This window comes from Chrysemys picta, chromosome 11, assembly GCF_011386835.1.
Source record: "Chrysemys picta bellii isolate R12L10 chromosome 11, ASM1138683v2, whole genome shotgun sequence".
Classification (NCBI taxonomy): domain Eukaryota; kingdom Metazoa; phylum Chordata; order Testudines; family Emydidae; genus Chrysemys; species Chrysemys picta.
This window is the reverse complement of record NC_088801.1, coordinates 38,461,248-38,485,535: the sequence shown is the minus strand read 5'-3', so window position 1 is coordinate 38,485,535 and position 24,288 is coordinate 38,461,248. Positions and strand designations below refer to the sequence as shown.

Here is a 24,288-nt window from a genome sequence, read left to right as displayed (position 1 = left end):
TTCCTGTTTACTATGGGGATGTTTAGTTCAATATAGTAATAGATCAGGATAAACATTACTACTTATAACTTTGATAGCACACAAGAGTAATGTACTAACTACCAACCCATACTTTTAAATACCTTCCCAGTGCTCATTTCTTCCAGGGCAGCATGAGAATATTGACCATCATCAGAACTAAGCAAATAGACCCACAAAACAAGTCCAACTGAAGGAAAATCATATCCATTTTGCTCAGTCCAGTAATCTTAACACGTGTTATGGAAGAAGCGCATCTTATCACTGTAATGGTGTGGCTCCCGCTCTTGCAAGTGCCTCTTCTGGTTGGGTGTGTCTACAGTCTTTAAACAGTCCTGGCCCAGGAATCCCTGGGGCTTCCTCCCTGAAGGCCAGGGCCGGCTCTGGCTTTTTTGCCGCCCAAAGCAAAAAAGCCTCCCGCCGCCACCACCCCCCCAGCACGGCAGGGGAGGGCGCCGAGCCCGGCCGCGGGCCGCTCTCCCCGACCGTCCGGCGTGCCGCTCTCCCCGTTGACCAGAGCGCCGGGGGGGAAGGTGGCGAGCCCGGCTGGGTCTCTGCTCTCCCTGGCGGCCGGAGCCAGAGCGCCACGCCACCCCCCTCCAGGTGCCGCCCCAAGCACAAGCGTGGTGGGCTGGTGCCTGGAGCCGGCCCTGCTGAAGGCAATGGTTTCACCTTCTCTGGTCTGTTCTGGCTCCAGATCACTAGCTAGGCCACTAGGTAGTTTAGATCCCCTTCTGGAGGTTTCAATTGTAGGTCACTTTCCCAGTGGCCTATGGAAGAACCCAGGTCCACCCAGCATTCCGCATCCCAGCCCAGGAACCCTAAGAATAGCAGCCACTCACTGCTGTGTCCTTTTAATGAAACTGCTTTCAGTTCCCTAGGCCACTTCTGCACCACCTCAGTCTTCACCGGTGCTTCATTCTTAGCTCAGGGCTCTTCTGTGTTCAGGCCCAGCACCCAGACAGGAGCTCTTTTTCGCTTCCCCAGTCCTCCTGGGACCTGATTGGCTGTTCCCTGCAGCCTTTCTGATTGGCTAGCCCTTTGAGGCCTCCCCCTGATTGGCTGATTCCTGCAGTGTCTCTCTAGGCCACTAGGAGGACTTAGCGCCACTGCTCTTTTCCTGGCCTAGTCCACCCTGTCACAAACACAAATAAACTGCTAAAGGTATCTGCAAACACTGACCAATGTGCCACCCATCCTGCACAAGAGCACATGGAAAGGACCAGATTACTTCCAGAACTCTGGATTTCTACTGTAGCACACAGTCCACCTGTGACCCCCTCCCCAGGTTGGTGGAACACCTGGGGATGGGGTCTGGCAAGGGATGAGCCCGAAAAGATAGTGCAGGCTGGGAATCTGGATCCCCAGCTAAGCAGATAACAGCCAACTGAGCAAAGGGGCTCACTTAATGTGCTGTACTGTAACACCTCACTTAAGGATAAGTCCTATAGAATACAATAGGGATAAAATAATAGGATTAGCTTTATAGATATTATGCTAAAAACCCACAGAATTTCAGAGAGATTAGATCCCTTCTATAGGCTTTTTGAACCATATAGAGTTCTATAGTTGGGCTAGAATTCTGTACTAAAATCCATTGAATGATTCACTGAAATCCATGGAAAAGCTATCCATTAAATTCTATATGGACACTCCCATAAGTGCCTCCCCTCGCCATGGCAAGAGCAATAGCCATTGGCCCTGCTCTCTTACTCTGCAGAGGGGAATCACAGAGAGTGTAAAGCTAGAGTTATTTCATGCCTTAAGGAAGCATTACCATAAGTTTCCTGTAGATTAGCCTATAGTTTTATGGAAAAGCTGCAAATAATCCTCTTTAATAGAAGAGGATAATGCCTCTGTTATTAAAGGAATCTAATTTGTCTATTCATCCCATTGCATAAGAGCTACAGACATGGAAGGAAATGAAACAGAACTGTAGTTGGGAACCACCAAATGCTTTTTCTGGTTATCATAGGTATCAGATTTTTGAGTCAATGTAGAATTGGGACAAAACTGTGTACTGCAATGAACAGAGGCAACAGAGACAAAATAAAGAAAATGCTTTGCCCACCTCGGGTGCCATCCAAAAGGGCGTTCCCACCGAAGTGTTTCTGCGTAGGCGGGTGCTGGTGAGCTGGGCTGAAACACCTGCAATAAAATGGATTCAGATTTTGGCCTAAAATTCATGATGTATTTTCCGTTCAGATTATATCAAGTCTCAGGAAAACAAACTCATGATCCTTAAAGCACGTCTGCAAAACAGCAGTCAAAATCAGAGCAAGGTGTACCATTTGTACGAAATTATTTATTTGATGAATTTCACATTTTGCTTTAATCATGACTTGTTCAAGGGCAGACCACAACTTGTTATTCAGAATTGTTCAAATAATTGCTCTAAATAATTCTTGGTTTGAAGCTCATTCACTTATTTATTTAACTCTGATTCTTGCTCACACCAGCAGAATTTGTAGCTGCTATATAGACTTGCATAGAGATTATAGTTACAACTACACACTAAAGTGGTACTGAATACTAATGAGCCAAAAAAAATGTTTTAAAAGAGAGAAATAAAGAAAAAGAACTGTAGTTCTCAGACATTTTAGGACAATTTATACAGTGAACAATGTGTGTTAATATGTATCATGCTGAAAGCAACTTAAGGAGAAATATAAATATATATTACATCCAAAAAATCTACTTTAAAGGAATGATACAGTTGCAAAGTCAGGCAATCAAAAGTTAAGAAATGCCAAAATTAAGGTTGCCTGTGCCACTTTAATTTGGCCCTCTTGTGCATATGCTTTATGAGATAGTCTTTAATTACATGATCACATACCCCTGCATATCCCACAGGAACCCTACTACATTCAGTGCACAGAATAGATGGTGTTTAATAAAGGGTTCAATATTTATTTTTATCCTCATTCAATGTGTGGCCCTATGCCTTATTTCTGCACACCACTCAAACCCTGCACTGAACACAGAACTATAATTATTCTCATGGGGTTTTCTATGGTGTTATCATCATAGTATCTTAGTGTTTTTTTAAAATAATGAATATATCTTCACAATGCCCTTTTTTACACCTAGGTAATCGAGGCACAGAGATTAAAGCCAAAATTCTCAAATGTGACAACTAATTTTCTGTGCCCAATTTGAGGAGTCTAGGTCTGCTTTTTCAGAGTAGTTGGCATTTCAAAGCACTTTATATGTTCAGAGCAGAGCTCCTATATACCACAGCTGCAGCTGAGCAAGGTCAGCACTTCAGCAGAACAGATCCCAGAGTCCTGAAACTCCTGCCTCAGTCATTACACACCTTCCAATTTCTGCAACAAATGACACAGGCATAATATAGACAATGGCATCATTCACTACACAGCCCTGTTTCATACCCCAAGGAGGTCCATTCAATGCACTGAATGAGGCAGGACTCCTGCCCTATCCTCTTCCCCATACCTATCCCACAAACTCCTGTGCCATGTCCCCCCTGCCAGTAGCCAGTTCTTGCCCTTATCCTCCCATTGCCCAGTCTCCTCCTCCTGTTCTTGCCTGTGTTCTTCCTCCCTGCTCCTGTCCCCCCATCTGTGGATCCTGCCCCTTTCCTTCTGTTCCTCTGCTCTTGCGCCTCTTTTGGTTCTATTCCTCCGCCCTTTGGTCTTCTGTCTCCCTCTGCTCCTGCCTCTTTTCCAGACTTCTAGGTTCCTGTTCATAGCCACCCCCACAGCAGGGATGGTTCTTGGAGTGTGCCCTGGGCACCAAATCGCCCCGTCAGCTTTTTTGTTTGTTTTTACTCTACTGATTGGCTGGGGGCAGGGAGGGGACAAAACCAAGCCACAGCCAGCCACTCAGGGGCAAGCGGCTGCAAGTGTTTTCCACCCTGGCCAGCAAAATGGCACGGACCACTGCTGCTCCCCAGACTCCTGTTCCACCACCCTGAATCTCTTCCTCACCTTCTGAATCTGAGTCACATTGTTTCCTCCTTTCCCTTCACACTACCTGCCGCAAGGGGATCCAGAACACAGGAGAGATTGTTTCCCTGTCAACTCTGCTCTCAGTTCCTGGGCCTGGGTCCACAACATCCCTTGGTAACCAAGAGGAGTAACTGCAGGGAAAGTGTTGCCCAGTTCCCGTGGAGTCCCAGAATGGCGCATGCTCAGCCCTTTTGTGAAGATAGCACATGCACAGTCCTGTCACATGCAGGGGCTGTGAGGGGATGGCATGGGGCATGCTCAGTCACTCCCTGGAGATGGCACATGCACAGTCCTGTCACACACAGGAGCTGTGAAGGGATGGAGCATGCTCAGTTCACTCAGAACTTTAAGAGAACTTAGATGCAAACTCCAGTAAGTCTCTACTGATTATGTGTGAACTGCAATTTTTCAGATGTCACAACTCGACCAAATTTGGGCAAATTGTCAGAGGACAGAAAGAGTCATGTCCCTGACACTAGGGCAACCCCCTGCCAAATTTAAAGTCTCTGCTCCAAAGCAGGGGAGTGCTAAGCTTCTCGGTGAAATCATTGTCAGTATTTGTTAAACACTGGAAAAACAACACACTTTTCCCTAAGCTCATTCTTAGAAACTCTAACCTCAAGCTGTAGTTTCCTCCTCCACATTAAATATGCCCAGTGATGTGTTCTTGTTTTAGAAAGGAAAAGGTAGATTTCTGCCAGTCTACACTAGTTATTGCTCAAGATTATACTGGTAAAACTGCCTCAAATGAAAAGTAGTGTTGTTGTAACCATGTCGGTCCCAGGGCATTAGAGAGACAAGGTGGGTGAGGTAATATATTTTATTGGATCAATACTGTCAGTATGAGAGACAAACTTGCAAGCTGACACAGAGCTCTTCTTCCAGTCTGGAAAATTTATTCAGATTGTTACAGTTAAATACGTGATGGAACAATTATGCTAAACAATCTGTTCCATCTTGTATTTAGCTGTGACACTCTGAGTAAGTTTCCCAGACCTGAAGAAGAGCTCTGTGTGGCATGGAAGCTTGTCTCTCTTGCTGACAGAAGTTGGTCCAATAAAAGATATTACATCACCTATCTTGTCTCTCTAATGAAAAGTGATTTTTAGCCTCACCAAAGAGATTACTAGGCTATCACTAGTTTTGCCTTAGGCCACATATGTTTCTCCCAGCACTACTTAAAATTGAGTGTCTCTACACTCAACAGTAATGAATTTCTGTCCCTAGCAGCTAATAAAGAGGCATCTGCTTCCTAAATTTATTCCACAGATTTAAAACCAACAGATTTTAAATATAATTTTAGTTTTATAATAATGTGACATTAGGAAAGTTAAGTTTGTTTTTCCCTTCATGCACCATATTATAATTCTGGGCCATTCCTTTATTGCCAGAATTCTGGCATGCCAGTTTTATGGTACTTTCTCAATATATGAATATTTTACTTTAGCAACATGAGGAGTTAGGCAAACAGCTGAACAATACTGTATTTTCAAAACGGTTTACCTAACACTTTATACTGACTCACTATGATTTTCTGCTCCCTTTACTGTTAATAAAATTTCTCTTTATATGTACATATCTGACTCTAAAGAGGAACTACGGCATTATTTTACTTTACTAAATGTATATGTATTTCAAGATAGAAATATTCATCTGAGGGTAAATTCTATTGCAAAGTTCCCCTTCCTCTAGCTCTCTCTTTATGCCTCTTGTGATGTTTCCAATCCAGCCAGGCTCATGTCTAACAGCACTAATCACAAATTAAATGGATCTGTTAGTTTGTGAACCCATAGGACCACTTTACCTTCTGCTCAGAGGGAATAAATGTGCTTAAGGCTAGTGAAAGCCATTTGAAAGAAAAGAATGTATCCTTTTCATATGCAAAAGATGGAATATTTAAATTTAAATGAGAGAACTTCCTTGAGATATGATATTCCTAATGGAATGCAAACATGTTTCATAAATAAAATGGCTTTTTTAAGCTATTGTTTTAAAAAGCCTAAAATAGATTTTCTGACAGGATTTCCTAGGTTGCTCCATCTGCTACTTTTCCCCATCACTCCCTAAATATCTCAAGATTCCTCCTGGAAAATTCTCTCAGTAATTGGTGTTCCAGAAACACCTCTACCTTCTGAGTGGAAAATAAATGGATGCCTTTGGCTAAACAGCACACATCAAGAAAACAAATGGTAAGCAGTCATTACCAAAGTCAACAAGCTTGACTCCTCCTTCTGTTGTCAGAAGAATGTTGTTCCCTTTGACGTCACGATGGATGATTCGGTTATTGTGTAAATGTTGAAGGCCCTGTATACCCATGACAACAAAAAATAAGTTTACTCCCTTATTTTAAAACGATTACCCTACTATTAGGGAGTGTAATGAAGACAATCTGCACTTCACTATAGAAACATCTGTCTGCTTGATCACATGCTTGATATGCCCCCCTGCTGCTATAACAGCCAGCATAATATTGTCATCATTACCATAGTTTATAAATGGAAAATGTATGAGATGGGTAAATTGCACCCTCTACTGTCATTACAAGCCTGATGAACATCCTTACCAAGAGAGCACCATATAAGATGTATGAGATTATAGCTTCATCCAACCGTTGGCCACACTTCAGCAAGCCTTTGACAAGATCTGTGACAGAACCTCCATTACACAGCTGTGAAGAGAATGGGGAGCAAAAAAAGAAACAAAACACAAGACCCCTATTACTCAACAGACTTGTTTAGGTTGTGGATTCCTACTGTAGGAGTCTGCAACATAACACAAATGCCAGACCAAGTAGATTTCCACCTGCAATTATTTAAGTTGTCATCCTTGTCATAGAGCATATTTTATTAACAGTGTTGACAATAAATCATAGTACTTGGGGGGAGGGGTGGAAAGCACAAGTCAGAGGTTGTAAAATTTAACTAAAAGTGAAATATTAAAACTATATGTTATTATAAAAACAGAATCTATAGATCCGGTTTAATTTATTTGAATATTTTCACAATAATATGTGCATTGTCTTTTTGAAAAACTGCCTTTGTGTGAAGAAAAGGCCAGAAAAGACAAGATTGATTCACTTGATAACTGGGAGGCAACAAATTACAGTCATTTCAAACCTTCACTCCATCAATGCTCCTGCTGGCAGGCAATATAAAATAGACAGCAGCCATATCTCTATACTCAGACTTGATGGCATGCTCTGCCAACAACTGAGATTAAACATTCTGATCCAGAAAAGCACAGCTTCTTGCAAGCACTTTCCATTAATGGGCTGCCATACATCAAAGGAGGAGGAGGAGAAAAAGTAAAATTAGAACCTTTGTAAATGTGTTTTCACCCACATCATTAGTTCATCAACCATGCCCCTCTAGCAACTGTTTCCCCCTCATCCTCCTGCTCTCTCCCTCTTTCTCCTTTTCTTACTTTTATATTTACAACAACTGTATGACACTTAAAATTAAAAGGAGCGTTGTTTGGCAGGGTTTTTTTGCAGGGTGGGGAGGTCATTATATTTGTTCTTCCACAGTCACCTCTTATTTTTGCAGAGCGGTCCCTTCTACACCATACCAAGCTTTCTGTCACGTAAAAATCATATGTCTATATCAACAAGATACTTGAACTCAGATCTAAATTCCCTTTGCATTGGCAGTATTTAGTCTAAAAACTCTAATGCATAAAATCAAACAAATGGCATGAAATCAAATTCTAAAATCCTCCTTTGAAATCTGACAATCTACTACTCTTTTGTTTTTCCTTTCTTCCCTAAATTTGGTCAATCTAGTATCAGTCCCTCTGCACGCTAATTTGCCATGTGCTATAGGAGGTATGGATATTTTTCACCATACATTGTCACCATTACTATAGAACTAAAAAAATCTGTTAGAATTCTGAACTTTTCTACACATGAAAAGTGCATTATGTTAGCTACTGAGGATCCAGAACACATGATACATTGGTTTCCTTTACGCAAATAAGTTACTGAAGTAATATTCCATCAGTGGTTGATAGTGGCTGATGCAAGAGTTTACCTTTCCTTTTTTACTTGGGAGCTTGTTCCATCCAGTTGGGAGGGAGTCCATAAGCCACTATCACACACCAAATACATTTGTAGATGAACTAAACCCTTAGGTGGAAGGGAGTGTATGCGCTTACCTACCCAGGGCCGCTCCAGGCACCAACTGAGCAAGCAGGTGCTTGGGGCGGCCAACGGGAAGGGGTGGCACGTCAGGCTCTTCGGTGGCGGAGGGAAGGACCTGCCGCCAAATTGCCGCTGAAGAAAAAAGCGGCGTGGTGGAGCTGCCGCTGATCGCGACTTTTTTTTTTTTTTTCCCGCCGCTTGGGGCGGCAAAAGCCCTGGAGCCGGCCCTGTACCTACCCGTGTTTAGTTATTTGCCTGGGGAGCCATCAATGCCATGTATAGTCTTTATTATCTTTATTGTACTAACTGTGTACTATTGAGATGTGTTGTGCTAATTTTATTTGCATTCTTTTTTCACGAAAAGCTATAGCCAAACAGAAAAGTAATCTCAAGGGACTGGTAATGAGATATGAAGCCTTTCAGCTCAAGGCCACCACTTCAAACCCAACCCAAGTTGATTGAAAGTGATACAGTCTTCTGGCTGTTCAGTAGCATATGTGAAATGAATCACATTCTCTCCAAATAGCTAAGTACCCACAACACAAAGACCACCACCAAAATTGGCAGAGACACCCATGTTGGTAGTCAATAGAGAGCTCTGGAATGAAATGATCATGAACACTGAACTAGCTGCCTGCCACTAGAGGTGGTCCTTACATAAGAGAGCTAATGCATGTTTTCAGGGACATGGTCTATGAAATATCTTTTCTATGAATAAACATAAAATGTTAGTTCTCAGTGTAGCACCTTCCCTCATCATATAAAATTAAATTAAGGGCCCACTTCTGCTTCTCTTACTCACTTTGAGTAGTACCTTACCATGGGCTTTAATGCAACTACTCACCTGACTAAGGTATTGCTCATAGTGAGTAAATGTTGCAGAATAGTGCAAGGAAAATATTTTTAATTAGAAAATTGTAAAAATGCTCATCACAATGACTATATGATTTCATCAAAGAAACAGGGATCACAGTAAGAGAGAGCTTTGTATATACCCTTTTACTGAAAAAAATCACTACACTATTATAAAACGTAATTGCTGTGCACAGACAAATCTGCATGCAATTCTAAGGCAGGGAATATTTCCAAGGTCAACTGTTTCAATAAACTTCTGTATATAAGGAAAATTAGAAGTTTTGTCTTAAATTTCTTTACAAATTTAAAATTAGGTGCACCAAAAACAACAAGCTATACATCATTAATGCAAAAAGCTAACCTGCGGAAATGGTATGTTCTTGTGACATTCATGATTTGGTTGTACAGAACAGCATGTCTGATGTACTTTGGGATAAGAATGTTAGCTGTTTCTCTGTTAGTCACTAAGAACCCATACAGCAAAAAAAACTGATGATCATTTTGATAACCATTGAAACTTATTATGAAAATTGGCATATGGTACCAAATGCTGTCCTCCATACCGTATAATGTTGCAATGCATAAAAGTCAGGTTTATTGTATTACTGGAACAGGGTTAAAGTAGAACATAAAGTGATCATACTTTACTCTGATTCTACCCACAATCCCAGAATAGCTGGATGGTCCTTCCAAAATAATCAGTAACAAACAAGTTAGTGCTCACATTTATACTGATGTAACTATGTTATAGAAAAATACTGCTATGGTGCAACACCCCTATAAGATCACTCTAATCTCTGTGCTGGGCTCCATACACAATTAATCCTTTAGGAACATCCTAATCATCTGAGTGAAATCCTGGAGCTAGTGCAGTCAGTCAATGACACTAACTGCAGTGCAGTCAGAATGACATCCCTCATTTTGAGAACACTGAAACCTGCTAAATGGGTAGAGTCTGCATAAGCCATTTAAAGTGCTAGATATTCAACAGCATCCTGTTATTAATTTTACACTGCCTTAAGACAGTTTTCCCATTACATTCTCTCAGCCCACATTTGCAATGGGTGCCAGGTTTGGTAAATACTGTGTGTGGTACTTCATCATGAAGACATCTTTTGGATTATCCAACAAGACCTTGACTTCTCAACACTAACACAGATGTTTTCTCCAGCATGGAAGCTCAATTTACTTTCAAGTAAGAAAATTATTATGGAGCCCATTCTATGTTTTTGAAGACAGAACGAAGTACCTTGAATGGCAATAAAGTGCTGATACCAAGCCCCCATGTCTGGGGTTTGTTACTGAATAAACACTGAGTGTGTTTTTTTGAAGGGTGGATCTGCAAACACCTCCCACGGCCAGACTGTTTGATCAATATCCCTAAACACAGAACCCCAAAATTCTAAGGTTCGTCTCTCAGTATAGAGCATTTGCTGTTTCTGATTTGTTCACTTCTAAAGGGGAGCACCTCACCCTAAAAATCCATTTTAATTAAGTTCTAACATTATCAAAATATCTTACCTCAAGAACTAGCCAAAGCTGTCCTCCCACGTATTGATCTGCTTTGTAAAACATTCCATAAAACTTAACAACATTGGGATGATTGGGAAGAAACTGTAAAATATTATATTCTGCTTCAATTTCCTCATCCACATCCTAAAAGGAAAACACAAATATGGTGTATAAATAAATAATAATTCAGTACAACAAACAAATAAATCTTCATTGATAAAAAGAAGTATCTATACATTATTTCATGCTTCTAAATGTCTTTATTGTGATGCACTGAAAACAATCTGATCAAATAATAAAATCTGGTCAAAAACCAATCCCACCACAATTGTCTTATTGCAAATAAAAGTGTGAACTCCATGTGCAGTCAGTAGTTTTGCCTCAAGGGTACGCTTAATGCATAATAATACACTGCTATCACAAAAGTAAAAATGGTGCTTAGCTCTGCTCACTTGTCTAAATGGAAAATTTGCATATATATCTTTTCTAATTTGTTCCTTAAATCTGCATTTCTGATGGTTGAGCTACTGTAAATACATCAATCTTAGCTTCATTTTTTCTTTTTAAGGTAATCTGATGAACCTAGTTATATATTTAAGACATTAAATGGGACATGAATAAAAATAAATACAGCTTTAAAACAGGAGAAATTTATACAAACTAAAGCCCACGTGGAAAACGGATACAACAGGAACTGTTAAACAGAGCAAAAATCAAAATCCTCAAAATAAGCAAAAATTTGACTATTTGTCTAAAGAGGGATTTTTGTGAAGATGAAATAACAAAAGACCAACTATATTGCACAATAACCCACATGAGCCCCAGTTCAGCAAAGCACTTAAGCACATGCTTAAGTGTATTCCTATTCAGCACAGCCTTTGACTTTAACAGGACTTGAGCACATGCTTCAAAGTTAAGCATGTGCTTAAATAATTTGCTGAGTTGGGATAGTTTGCTGTATCAAGACCCTGGTGCTTTATTCCATTAATCACATATTACTTATTACATTCTTCTGACTCATACTGTACAAGGGATGAACAAGCTGTATTTCTGTAAATAAAAAAGGGGCAACTTTTCTCAGTACGGGTTTTAGTCTCAATGTCCCAGTCAAATTCCAATGCGGATAATTACATACTGAAATTCTGTGGTTTCTATTGGCCACAATATTTGCCACACATTGAGGTGTAGGTGGTGCAACCTAGTGGTCAGAACAGGAGTCTGGCCTCATGGTCAGAGCAGAATCAGAGGGCAGAACTGGAGGCGTGGTCAGGAGGCAAGTGAATGGTCAGTAGCAGGAGTCAGAACAGAGCTGATGTCATGGTTAGGAGACAAGCCAGTGGTCAGAGCCAGCAGCTATGAATCAGGGGGTCGGAGGTAGGCAGGAATTAGGGATGGAATGGAGCAGGCAAGGAGTGGAGCAAGGGCTGAACAGGAAGCAGGTCTGGTGCAGCTGTGGGCATGGAACGCATTGAGCAGCCACTGTGCTCAAGTTGCTACCAGGCTTAAATAGGGATCTGTTGGCCCTTCTGTCCAATCAAGGAGCAAATCACTTTGAGGGTTTACTGGGTCCACTCGAGCTCATTGGGTTGCTAAGTGACCATGCCCAGAGCCAATGGAGTTCCTGACAGTATGGCCCCCTTTGGGGCTCCTCCTAGGGGCTCATGGCCCTTGCTTGTCAGGGTATCCTTGGTGAAATTCCCTCAAGAGATCTGGAGTGTGAACATTTTCTTCTGGTTCCCAGAATCACTCCTCTGGCCCATACTCCTTCCAGTCTGTCAGATACTGCAGCTTCCCCTTGACTTATTGGGAGGCGAAGACCTGATGGACTTCATATTCCTCCTGCCGATGGACAATTACAGAGGGTGGAGGAGGATCTACCCAGTTGGGGAAAAGGTTGTCAACAAATGGTTTAAGGAGAGAAACATGAAAGACAGGTGAATCTTGAGGGATTCTGGCAGTTGAAGCTTGAAGGCCACTGGTTTATTTGCTCGATGATCCAAAAAGGACCCAGGTATTGATGGTCAAGCTTGACCGAAGAATGGTCTGTTCTCAGGTTCCCAGTTAAGAGCCAGACCTTATCCCCTACTGCAAGGTTAGGGGCAGCCTATCGCTTTCAGACTGTGTAATGCTTATAAGTTTCTTTACTGGCAAGTAAGTGTTCCTTGAGTTCCTGGCATGTTTTCTGGACCATATCCATGTCCCTCAGGACAGTAAAGCAATCAGGCAGGACTGGATGGAATCAGGGGTAAAAGCCAAAATTTGCAAAAAATGGGGTGTGTTGGGGGGGAAGTGTGGGTTGAGTTGTTGTACACAAACTCAGCCAAACAGTATTGGGAGCCAACCATCCTGACAGAAATTCAGAAAACAGCAGAGATACTGCTCCAGGGTCTGACTGCCTCTTTCAGTTTGATCATCAGTCTGAGGATGGGAGGCTGTTAAGGTGAGGAATTTAGTGCAGAGAAAGTGAAGAAATTCCTGCCAGAATCAAGAAATAAATTGAGGCGCTCAGTCCAAAATGGTGCAAGTCGGTATGCCATGGTACTGAAAGATGTGCTCCAGGAAAGCTTGTGCTATTTCATGGGCAGATGGCACAGTACAGCAGGGAATAAAATGGGCCATCTTGGTCAGGAAGTCCACTTCAGTCAGGATAACAGTGCCGTTGGAAGCGCAGTAACTCCACTATAAAGTCCATTGAGAAGGTGGACCAAGGAAATGGAGGTTTGGGGAGGGGCTGAAGGAGGCCCATAGGGTTGGTTCACAGGTTCTTCATACAGGCACAGAGGTCGCAGGACTTCACATAGTTTTTAACATCTGTTCATAGGGTCAACCACCAGAAGTAACTAGTAATCAGAGTCCAGGTTTTAAATTGGCCGAAATGTCCTGCTATAGGGGAGTCATGGCACAATCTTAGCACCTGAAGTTGGGAACTGGTCATCAAGTGACTAGTGAGGGCCGAACAGACAAATTGGGAGGATTTAAGGAGAGCGTGAGGGCTTTCTGCTCCACTTCACAGTACTCGTCCTTGCAGGACAAGGCATTTGTCTTCTCATTCTTAGACCCAGGATAGTAGGTAACCATAACGTCAAATTGGGAGAGGAAAAGGGCCCAGCGAATCTGACATTGGTTGAGTTATTGTGTTGTCTGTAGATGCTCCAAATTCTTGTGATCTGTCCAGACTTGAACAGGGGCCTGGGCCCCCTCAAGGAGGTGGTCCCACTCCTCAAAGGCAGCATTGATGACCTGGAGCTCCTTGTCCCATACATCATTTCTCACCACGAGTCAGTTTCCAAGAGAAGAGGGCACAGGGATGAAGCAACTGGTGAGAGGACCATACCTATTGCAAAGTCCAAGGCATTGGTCTCAACTATAAAGGCCTTTGTAGGGTCTGGATGGATCAAAATGGGGGCAGAAATAAACAACTTTTTCAAGTGGTTGAAAGCCACCTGAATGTCAGGGGATCAGGTGAACTTAATTCCCTTCTTGAGGAGGGACATTTTAGGGGCTACCAGGTCAAAGAATCCTTGGATGAATCGCTGGTACACATTTATGAATCCAAGAAACCATTGCATTCCACATATATTCAAGGGTGCCTTCCACTTGGTGCAACCTTGTGGGGGTCCTGCTGGAGAGATGAGACAGCTCAGAAACTCCACGGTATCCTTGTCAAATTCACATTTCTTGTGTTTCACATAAAATTGATTTTGGTGAAGCCAATCAAGAATGGTATGGCACCTGGTGGTCATGGAGTTCTTGGTTTTCTGAAAAAATGAGAATATTGTTGTGACGGAGCAGGGAGCAGGGCAGATTTGACCTGGGAATGTTGCAGGGGGGTTGCAGTGGGGATGGGGGACTTCCCTTGAAGGAAGCTACCTGAGCTGTAACCTGAGCCAGGAACGGGGGTGGGGAGAATTAACACCTTCTGCCCGGGAGACTAAACAAAGGAGAGGAGGAGCTGGGGGGAGGGGGAAGAGAGGAGCAGCAGGAGGAGTTTTGGTGTAGTTTCAGTTTGGGCTGGGTGGTGCAACACAGGGAACCCCAAGCTGGGGTCTAAGCTCCCTGAACCTCCCAGAGGGACCTAATTGAGGGGGTCTGGTCGTACCTACACGCTCTGCTTGAGACTGTGTTCCTGTCCTTGAATAAACCTTCTGCTTTACTGGCTGGTTGAGAGTCGCAGTGAATCTCAGGAAGAGGGGTGCAGGGCCCTGACTCCCCCACACTCCGCAACAATTGTCTAAGATGATCACAAATTGATTGAGGATATCTCAGAAGACATTGTTCATGAAATGCTGGAAAGTTGCAGGGGCATTACGCAGACCAAACATTTTGACCAAGTATTCAAAATGGCCATAGCTGGTTCAAAATGTTTTCTTCCATTCATCCCCCTGTTGGACTCTGATCAGGTTGTATGCTCCATGCAGATCTAGCTTTGTGAAGACCTGAGCCAAATGGATTCTTTCCAGGAGTTTGTTTACGAGAGGAAAAAGACATTGATTACAGATAGTGATCTTTTTTAGATGTAAAGTCAGAGGGAGCCATCCTTCTTAGGCACAAAATATATAGATGTTCCCACGGGGGAAATCAAAGATTGGATGAACCCATTACATAGATTTTCTTCGTGGTACTCCTGGAGGGCCTGCAGCTTAGGTTCAGATAAGGAAATATGTGTCCAAAAGGAACCTCGGTTGAAGGCTGACTGTGTAATCATAACTGTGGTGAGGAGGTAGGGCATACTCCTTCTGTTTGTTGAATACTTTGGCATGTTCTAGGTATTTGGCAGAAATTTCAGGCACTGCTCATAAATCTTTGGTTCCTAACTCTGGATCCTTCAGGGGCTTCAGTGTACCGCAGAATGTGACCAGCCATTGGCTTGAGCTGGGCAGGCATGTTTGTCGGCACCGCAGGGAACACAACAGTATAGATCATGGGTGCCATCTAATTTGGGGGTCACGAGTGACAAGTCAGGGGACACCAAGGACGTCCAGTGAGTACAGAGCGCAGATGACCCTGAACTGCAAGATGCCTTGATGACCACCAAATGACCTCCAGGAGAGCTGTCTGATGCTTAATGGGGCCTGAAGAGAGAAGTGACCCATTGATAGCCTTGACAAGCTCAGGGAAATCCCTGCAAAGGATTCCATGCCCCTTAATGAACTCCTGGTCAATGAAATTGCCAGAGGTATCCAAGTCAACCAGTGTTCTAAGTGGACATGAGGGATGGCAGAATGCCACAACTGAAGAGGGAGATAGAGCAGGGAAGCATGCTGGTTACGGGTTGCCAAGATTCTGGCAGATAGCTGGCTTCACAGTTTGCTGTGGGGAGGAGGGGAGCACTGACCCAACCCTAGCCCCCTCACACTGGGACTGGGCTTTGGTGCTTCCCAACCTGGAGGTGGACCAGTCTTTGGTAGGGCACCCTGCTGCAACATGTCTGGTCATCCCACAATGTAGGCACAACCCTAATGCCTGACAAGTATGCTTTTCATTGCCAGAGAGGTAGGGCTCAGTAAACTTGCATCATTTTGGAGTCTGGTATGGCAATAGGAGCTCCAGGAGACATAAGAATTCTGACCAGTGGGGATCAGGTGGCCTGTCGTTTTTCTTAGGCTCCCTCTGTTAGCTGATCACCAATCCTAAGACGAAGATCAATTAAGGCTCCCAGGCTAGGTGGAAGTTCCACCCATGCTAATTCATCTTTGATTGGGTCATTGAGTCCCTGCCTGAAGTAGTGTCTCTGCACAGTGGATATCTGCAACCAGACATTTAAATTCCTCTGCATAGTTGGTGATAGACCCAAGACCCTACCACAATATATTCTTGATTAGGAATCGAAGATGATCTCCATTGCCTGAACAAAGTTCTCAAAGTGTTCAAGGAGAGGACTGGACCCCTGCAAGAGTGGTGAAGCCCCCTTCAGGGCCTCTCCAGTGGGCAGACTAAGTACTAATCCCACTTGAGATTGATCCATGGGGCATGACTGTACATGCCAACATGAACTGGAATCCACAAAACTTGGCACAATCCCTGTTAAATGTATCAGGTAGGGGCAGCGTAGGCTCACAAAAAGTGGGTGCACGAGTTGGGAGTACAGAAGACACTGCCTGGACATGTACCTGGGCCTGGAGGGATGCATTGTGGTCACACAGCATGGCGATTTGAACCTGCAGTTCCTGTAGGACCTAAACAACTTCTGAGAAGGTGGGCTGGCCTCCATCTGGGCTCCCTCTATGCCAGCAAGTGGGCTGCTCAAACTCACACACCGAGGTGTAGGCAGTGAGACCTATTGGACAGAGCAAGGGTCTGGCCTAGAGGTCAGAGCAGAATCAGAGAGTAGAACTGGAAGTATGGCCAGAAGGCAAGCCAATGGTTGGAGCCAGAGATCAAAACAGAAGCAAAGGGCAGAGCTGGAGTTGTGGTCAGGAGCCAAGCCAGTAGTTAAAGCCAGGAGTTAGGGGTTCAGAGGTAGGCAGGGCTGGAGAGGAGCAAGGGCTGGACCGGAAGCAGGTCTGACGCAGCTTCGGGTGCTGCTGATGCAATCAGGTTTAAATGGGGATCAGTTGGCTCTTCATCCAATCAGGGAGAACAGTCACTTAATGAGGGTTTACTGGGCCCAGCTGAGCTCATTGGGTTGCTAGGCAACTGCAGCCAGCTGAGTTCCCGACAATATTCTTCTTCAATTCCGGTCTTAACTATTGTGTACTATCGCTGTGCATTGTAAAAAAGCTGCTGCTTTCTATTCTACAGCTGGCAGCACTTCAGTGGTGGGTGAAGGAATTCCATTATAGAGTTTGTACAGATTTTACAGTGATATGGGATCCTTTCTGATGAACAGCACTATATGAATGTAAGATATTACCAATAGTGTATTGGAAATGCCACCGTGCAATCTGATCATGTTCATGCTCCAATTGCTGCAACCTTGGATACCTAAAATCTGTACCAGCAAACTACCCAGGTGCACTGCCAGAAATCAAGGTCAGCAAGAATGCTGATTTTGAATAACACATAAGGCTATGAAAGGGGGAGATCTTACCAGGTGCTAAGCAACTTTCACTCCCACTCACGTCAGAGGTCTTTGTGAGTTGAAAGTGCTCAGAACTAGAGTTGGCTGAAAACCACAAAACAAGGTGCAATTTCCAAGTGGCTGTTTGGGTCAACCAGATTCATTCCCCTCATTATTCTTGTGATGATGTTTAGGGGTTGGCTGTTCATCATATGAACACACACATTTGAATGTGAACAAGCATATTCCCTACTTATTTACCATCTGCTGTGTGTCATTTGCAATTTGCTATTCTGCTGTTTGAAAAGTTTCAGTCATCCAATCAGGGAGCAGAAAACAATACCATGTGACTTAAATGACCAGTCACTCAGTGAGAATAGTTTCAGTGAACAGTTTTCTAACATCTCATTGGCTGAAACTTGTTTGCATAAAACTACTGATGAATATTTGTGAATAATGACTAACCATAACAAGTTATGAATGGTTCACAAATAGAAAAAAGGCAAAATTAATTATTTTAAACAGATAATTCAGTCTGCTCTGCATAGCCCCTTGTAGGACTATGTCCTAAGTTATACAAAAGAGCCTTACAAAGGGGTCAGTGTGAGGCTGGATGCAGTTTTTTTTTCTTTCCAAACCAATTAGCCCACATCTGCTCATAATATATTTAACAGTTCCCTCCAGGATGTTTTCAGTTTGCCTAAACTTTGAGTCAGAGCTTCAAGCCTGTTTGAGAGTAAAACCTTTTAATGTTAACAATGAAGTTATGATTAAAATAGGATTATAATCTTTTACTTACATTGATAGGATCCAGAATTTTTACTGCGGCCAGACTCCCGTCTTTCTTATTGGCAACCTTATAGACTTTACCATAAGTGCCTTTTCCAATGGTCTCTATAATTTCCCAGGTATCTGAAGGATCAGCTAATGATGCGAGTCCAATCATATTGGGATTATATTGAAATAATCCATATAGTGGCGTCCTGGAAAACAAAGTTTGTACATTTGCTAAATTTTATGGGATTTAACAAATTGTTTCTTATTCATTCATTTATTTATTTATTTAACCAGCTAGCTGAGGAAACAGATCGAGCACAGAATATGGAACAGAATGGAACCGATAAGCAGCTACTGATGGCTTCTTTCTGCCCTGAGCACTACTACTAACCATAGAGCACTGAACCAACAGGGCAGGCAAAGGAAGAACCAAATCAGAACCCAGAACATCACCAGTGGATAAATAAATATGGCCACATTGACATTTCTCTTTCCCAAACTTCAGCTTTACAGAGTTGGGGTACTCTGCCTGTTGCCTTGAAAGGCAGTGTTGAGCTCTGCTGTCTTCTTCTCTAGCATTTGGACCAAATGGCTCTCAAGTGAATCTATGCTTTAGATGGATTCTTGTGAGCAGGGAAGGGGAAGATGCCCTACCTTGGGGACCTGAGAAGGGAAGTAGTGGGGGCTCTTGGAGAGAAAACAGGAGAGAAACTGAGAAAAATGCATAAGGAAGGACACATTCCCTAATTATTAGGACCTTGAGCAAGATTTTGGGCACAACTATTTTAAAGATCTCCAAATACCCATCCAACCTGTGATTGAAATTTGATCATTCTGGAAAGGAACTAACATACAGCCAGAAGGGAAAGCCAGGAAAGGGGAGATCCAACAGGAAGAAAGCTGGCAGGCTGAAGAAGTGAGTGAACAGTGCCAGTAATCAGGGAGAGCAAGTAGCCTGCGTTGTTATCATGATATAGGTACTGGGTCAGTTTAACTCTGATGGAAGGTGGCTCAACTCCATTGACTTCAGCAGAATTGTGCTCACTTACTTCAGGCTGAATTTGGTCCATATTTTTATTGTGTAAATAGCATCCTCTAATGTTCTTATTCTCACTAGTTGCGTCAGGAGGATTCATGTGGGAAAATTACGACTGGAAACATAGTAATATAGTGCCTCCCATCTGAAGCCAGGGACATTCTATCTGGTCTTCAATAAAGGGAGAGAGTGACCTTGGAAATGTGTGGTGAGTTTTATAAACACAAAGTTAAAATTCATGTTTAGTTTATGCATTTTTTTAATTGTATGGCCATTGTACTCCTTAAATCCAACCTTATTATTTACAATACTTTGGTTCTTTATATCAGACTCTAAAAGTCCATGTTAACATTTCTGAAGCCCCAGCAATGTGCTTGACACTGTTCAAGGAACAAGTCCTTTCTCCAAAGTCACAAAGGACACAAATAGAGAAGCAGGTCATGTTGGAAAGTCTACATTAGCTTGAAGGTTTAAGGAAGGGGGCTTTGAGTTTAGTTACTGGCTCATTTGTTCAGGGCATAGGGTGACCATATGTCTCGTTTTGGCTGAGACAGTCCCCTTTTTAAGACCTGTCCCCGACATCCCAACTTGCTGGGCATTTGTCCCATTTGCTCTTGCCAACTGATCATCAGCAAATGGGACAAATGCCCAGTTTTGTGAAAAAAGTGGGGTGCACCCATCTGTGGGGTGCAGAGGACCGTTCGTGAGTGGCAGTGCTCAGGCTCAAACTAGAACCCAATTCCAAATAAACCCAAACATGACTGACCTGCAAAACAAGTTGCACAATCTATCTGAAATACAATGTTCATTGACTTATTTGCCCTTCCCTGTAAACTACAGTTACCTACATAATATTTTCATCCCCAAGCTAGCAAGAGGATTCTTTACTTTGAAAGAACCATGGTGCTGACTGGAGATACTTATTGCTGACAAAGGGTCATGAAATGAAGTGGGAGCTCTTGAATGTACTTTTTTTTGTGAATTTATTATCTGATCAGGATAGAAAAGGTGTGTCTGTCAACAGAAATTCAGTGGCCATTGTGTACAGCACAGTGATGAACATGAATTTGTAAATATTTTATCCTTAAAAGACAAGGACAATATTGGAAATGTTCTTCATTACTGTAACATTTAAAATAAAAACAAAATCATGTACCTTTTGGTCTATTTTTATTACAATGAACCTTTGTTTGTCTTTTTCCATATGACTAAGTTTTATGAAGGTAAGTGCTTTCGGGCAGGGATTGTCATTTACTATATATTTATACAATGACAAACACAATGAGTCCCCAGCCTGGTTGAGGCCTTTAAGTGCTAGCACAAAATAAATGTTAAATAATAATGTTAAAATGTTTATAATAGAAAAGCCTACAAAACTAAACAGCCAAATGCTAAGTTGCAATGTCTCTAAGTTGTGCAGGAGGCTGAACTTGATGATCCCTTTTCTGTTCTCCCAAAATCTCCCTCATATGGAATACAAAGAGTGGCTTAAAGCTATGATAAGCTTAGTAGTAGAACTTTCACTGACCTCACCAGAGGGTGTTTCAGTTGCCTACAGACCATAAGGATTACCTGTGAGTTCATCCACTAGATGGGGGATACTTTTCAGTAGTTAAGTCTGTTCTAGTGTACAACCCCCAATTGGCAAGCAAAAAGCAGTCTACACCAGATGTAGAAAAATAAAGATTTGGCAATTAACACTACTGGGAGTGGAGCAGCTTTACACAGAGGCTATTTGTGACTGTGCAATAGGGGTATTTCAGAAATGACCAGATGGCATCAGCCAGCCCACAGTACTGCACCTAACCTTATACACAAACACAGAAGTGACCAAATACAAAGCAGGTGCAACTCAATGGATTTTAGTGGACTTGCACCCACTTACACTAAGGTCGAATTGGGCAGCAGGCCTGTGATTTTTTTTTAAAAGAGGAGATGATAGCCTAAAATTTAAATAAGCCTAGTAAAAGTCCATCTGCCAAAGTGAATAGCCTGAGTGATAGAAGAAACTATCCACAGAGTGCAACATCTGCTTGGCCATGTCTGGAGAGTGTTCCCTTTATTCCAAAATAGACACTCTCTCCAGCAAGAAATTAAACTTGTTTTTCTAAAAAATATGTTTTAAGAATTATTTTAGGGAATTTCTATGGCCAGTGTTATACAGGAGGTCAGACTAGATGGTTATAATGGTCCTTTCTGGCTCTCAAATGAATTCACACAGAAAAATGAAAAGACAAAAACACATCACTCACGGACAAACACTTTTCACAAAGTGATCACTCAATATCTCACCTATCAGTCCTCGTCCTCAAAGGAAACCTGCACAACACCTTCAAAAGACAAGCCTGGGGACTTAAATTCATAACTCTGCTGGGCACTAAAAGCCATGGACTTAAACAGAGACACTGGTTTATGGCTCATTACAACAATTTACAACATACCCTACTGCCTGCTAACCGCTAATTCCCACTTCATTTTAGTCACCCGCCTACAGCAGGTGTGGAACCCTTCTGCTTAATCATCTGTCCCACCTTGTATTTAGCGCAGACTCTCTGGTTACTTTATCCAGACCTGAGGAAGAGCTCAGTGAAGCTTGAAAGATTGTCCCTTCCACCAACAGAAGTTGGTCCAATAAAAGAGATTTACCTCGCTTACCTCGTCTCTCTCTCTCTCAATACAAATTTAGTCAGATCTGGCATGACAGCTAAAAAACTTTCAAATACAAGTACAGATGTTTGTTAACTGCACTTACAGAAAACTATCCTTCATTGTGTAGCATCATCACTTAACAGCATTTCTGAAATAAAAATAGCAGAAGTTGAACTCATTATCAAAAAAAGAAAGGAGGATGTAAAGGAGACATGACATTGGCACTATCAGGACAATCTGTAACTCAATGCTCACTGTTAACCACAGTTTTCAGAAAGGATTTTGAGGAAAGCGATCATGTTATCTCTTAATGCTGCATAATATGGGAAGCAAATATTACACTTATGGTTACCTACTTTATCTCCTCTTTTGAAGAAAGACAGGATAAATCTGACGCATCTCCAAAAACATAAAGGCAATGGGTGCTCTGACTATGCAACTTGTTTTTCCCCCAGAACAGTGCTCCCAAATTAGTGGATCTGTTTGCAAACCATCATCTTTCATTCTCTAAAAATGCACTATCAAATATAGAAGATTATATAAAAAGCATGTTCCAAATAGAGCAGAAAATTCAAATCTTTGCATATATTAATGTATTCATATTGATATTCAGCCAAAAAATAAATCAGAATCAAAACGAGTATCCAATAATCCAGTGTTCAATAGCATCTAACTTCCAAATGCACAAAAAGTAGCTATCTGAAATATCAAGCATGATGACTCAAAAATCAGTTGTGTGTGTCATCATTGTAGTATCGTTATTCACAAATCTGATATTGAGATGTAAAAAATTAAAAAAAGAAATTATACTTGGATTTTGCAAACTGTTCCTGTTTTCAAAGCAGAATAAGGATCCCTCCTTGTCCTGTTTAATGTATCATAGATTCCCATGCCTCATACAGCAGGTGAGAGGACATGATACGAGAGACCAACAAACAAGGATAACAGAGTCAACAATTGCTTGATTGTGTTATTTTTACTGTTGCCTCACTGAAATTGCAAATATGATATATAGCAACAGAGGCTTGTCCATTGCTTTTCAATAGACAGTCATTATCTCATCCCGCGTAAAATGAGCCATCTGGACAGGTTTGCCATAGCCCTGAAATTAGTACAAGGTTCAGCTCCAGCCTAGTGCTTATGAAAGTCAGGATGTACAGTACTAAACATTTTTGGACTCCACTTCTAGCTGGTAGCGGGCACAACAGCAATTCCAGTACATACACTTACACAATGAAATAGAAAATATTGTTATTGTTCCATATGCACAACTCTGCATGTTGTTAGTGTTTGCATAGCATTCTGGCTCTGCTTCTATCACCACTTGTACTAGAGTAGGTTAAAGCTGCTCTTGTGAAATAGTTGGCTGCATAACCATTTAGCGCCTCTTTAAACAGTAGAACCATCAAAAATATCACTTTCAAAATCAAATATTCAGCCTTTGCAGTGAATTCAATTTCGTTTTTGTTGCAATTGAGTGGGCCCTAGTATTAAGGCCCCACTCAGGCCTATTCAGAAAAAGTCAACACACTCAGCTATTGCTACATCAGCCTGCGTTCTGTCTCTTCCTGATGTTCTTACCCAGCCAGCCACTAAACAAGCAGTTGTTGTTAGTGGAACTAATGAACCCTTGAAAGGCACAGGAAAATCGATAGTCAGAAAAGCTCCTTCTGCTAGTCTGACTCCTTCTGGCCTCTCTTGCTGAATGGGGCAAAACAAAGAGAATGTCAATATCTGGAAATTAAATGTTCAAAAGAACTCATCAAAGCACTAATCTGTAACTATTCTCATTTTGTCACTGACAAGGAGATCACAGAGTTTTGTGCAGAGATTTCTCTTGAGGCTGAGGATCAGTCATAAAGGGAGATGGAGAAAAAAGGCCCTGACCTCTGTGAAACTCACATTGAGGTGTAGGAAAGTTAGGCAGGGAAGGAAATAAATAGGGCAGGTCCACTTCTGAATAGCATTATGAGCCAGTGGAGTGAAGTACAAGCAAGACAGACTGAGAGGGACCAGGGATGATAAAAAATCATTAGTCTTAATTGCAGTTTACAGGGCAAACATCACTTGAGTATAGAAACTACTAAATGAACAAGGTACATGTAATTCCCAGCCCTCCTTGCATTAGCCCATGGGGTCCTTTGCCATTTCTTTTCCCTTTGTACCCTTCTTACTTATGAAGAGGGCATTGTCACCTTCAAGAGGTAAGTCCAGTAACAGGCACACTTTCGGGTGGTCAGCAGATAGGTCAAGATGAGCTGTTTGCAGATTACAGCACCAAAAGAAAGACCATGAACAGTAGCTTCCTTCTTTCAATCTTTTCTGAACCTGA

General features: G+C 42.2%; 1 protein-coding gene across 1 annotated transcript in view; it reads right to left on the bottom strand.

Annotated features, from left to right (window-relative positions):
• MYO3B (myosin IIIB) overlaps positions 1-18,472 on the bottom strand; it is a 285,486-nt gene extending 267,014 nt beyond the window's left edge. Inside the window, exons 1-5 of the mRNA XM_024114809.3 lie at positions 18,294-18,472; positions 10,504-10,638; positions 6,553-6,657; positions 6,194-6,293; positions 2,090-2,166 (exon numbers count right to left, since the gene is read on the bottom strand). Coding sequence (XP_023970577.3) covers positions 2,090-2,166; positions 6,194-6,293; positions 6,553-6,657; positions 10,504-10,638; positions 18,294-18,440 — 564 coding nt within the window. The 5' untranslated portion in view covers positions 18,441-18,472. The remainder of the gene's footprint in view (positions 1-2,089; positions 2,167-6,193; positions 6,294-6,552; positions 6,658-10,503; positions 10,639-18,293) is intronic.
• Between the last annotated feature and the right edge of the window lie 5,816 nt (positions 18,473-24,288).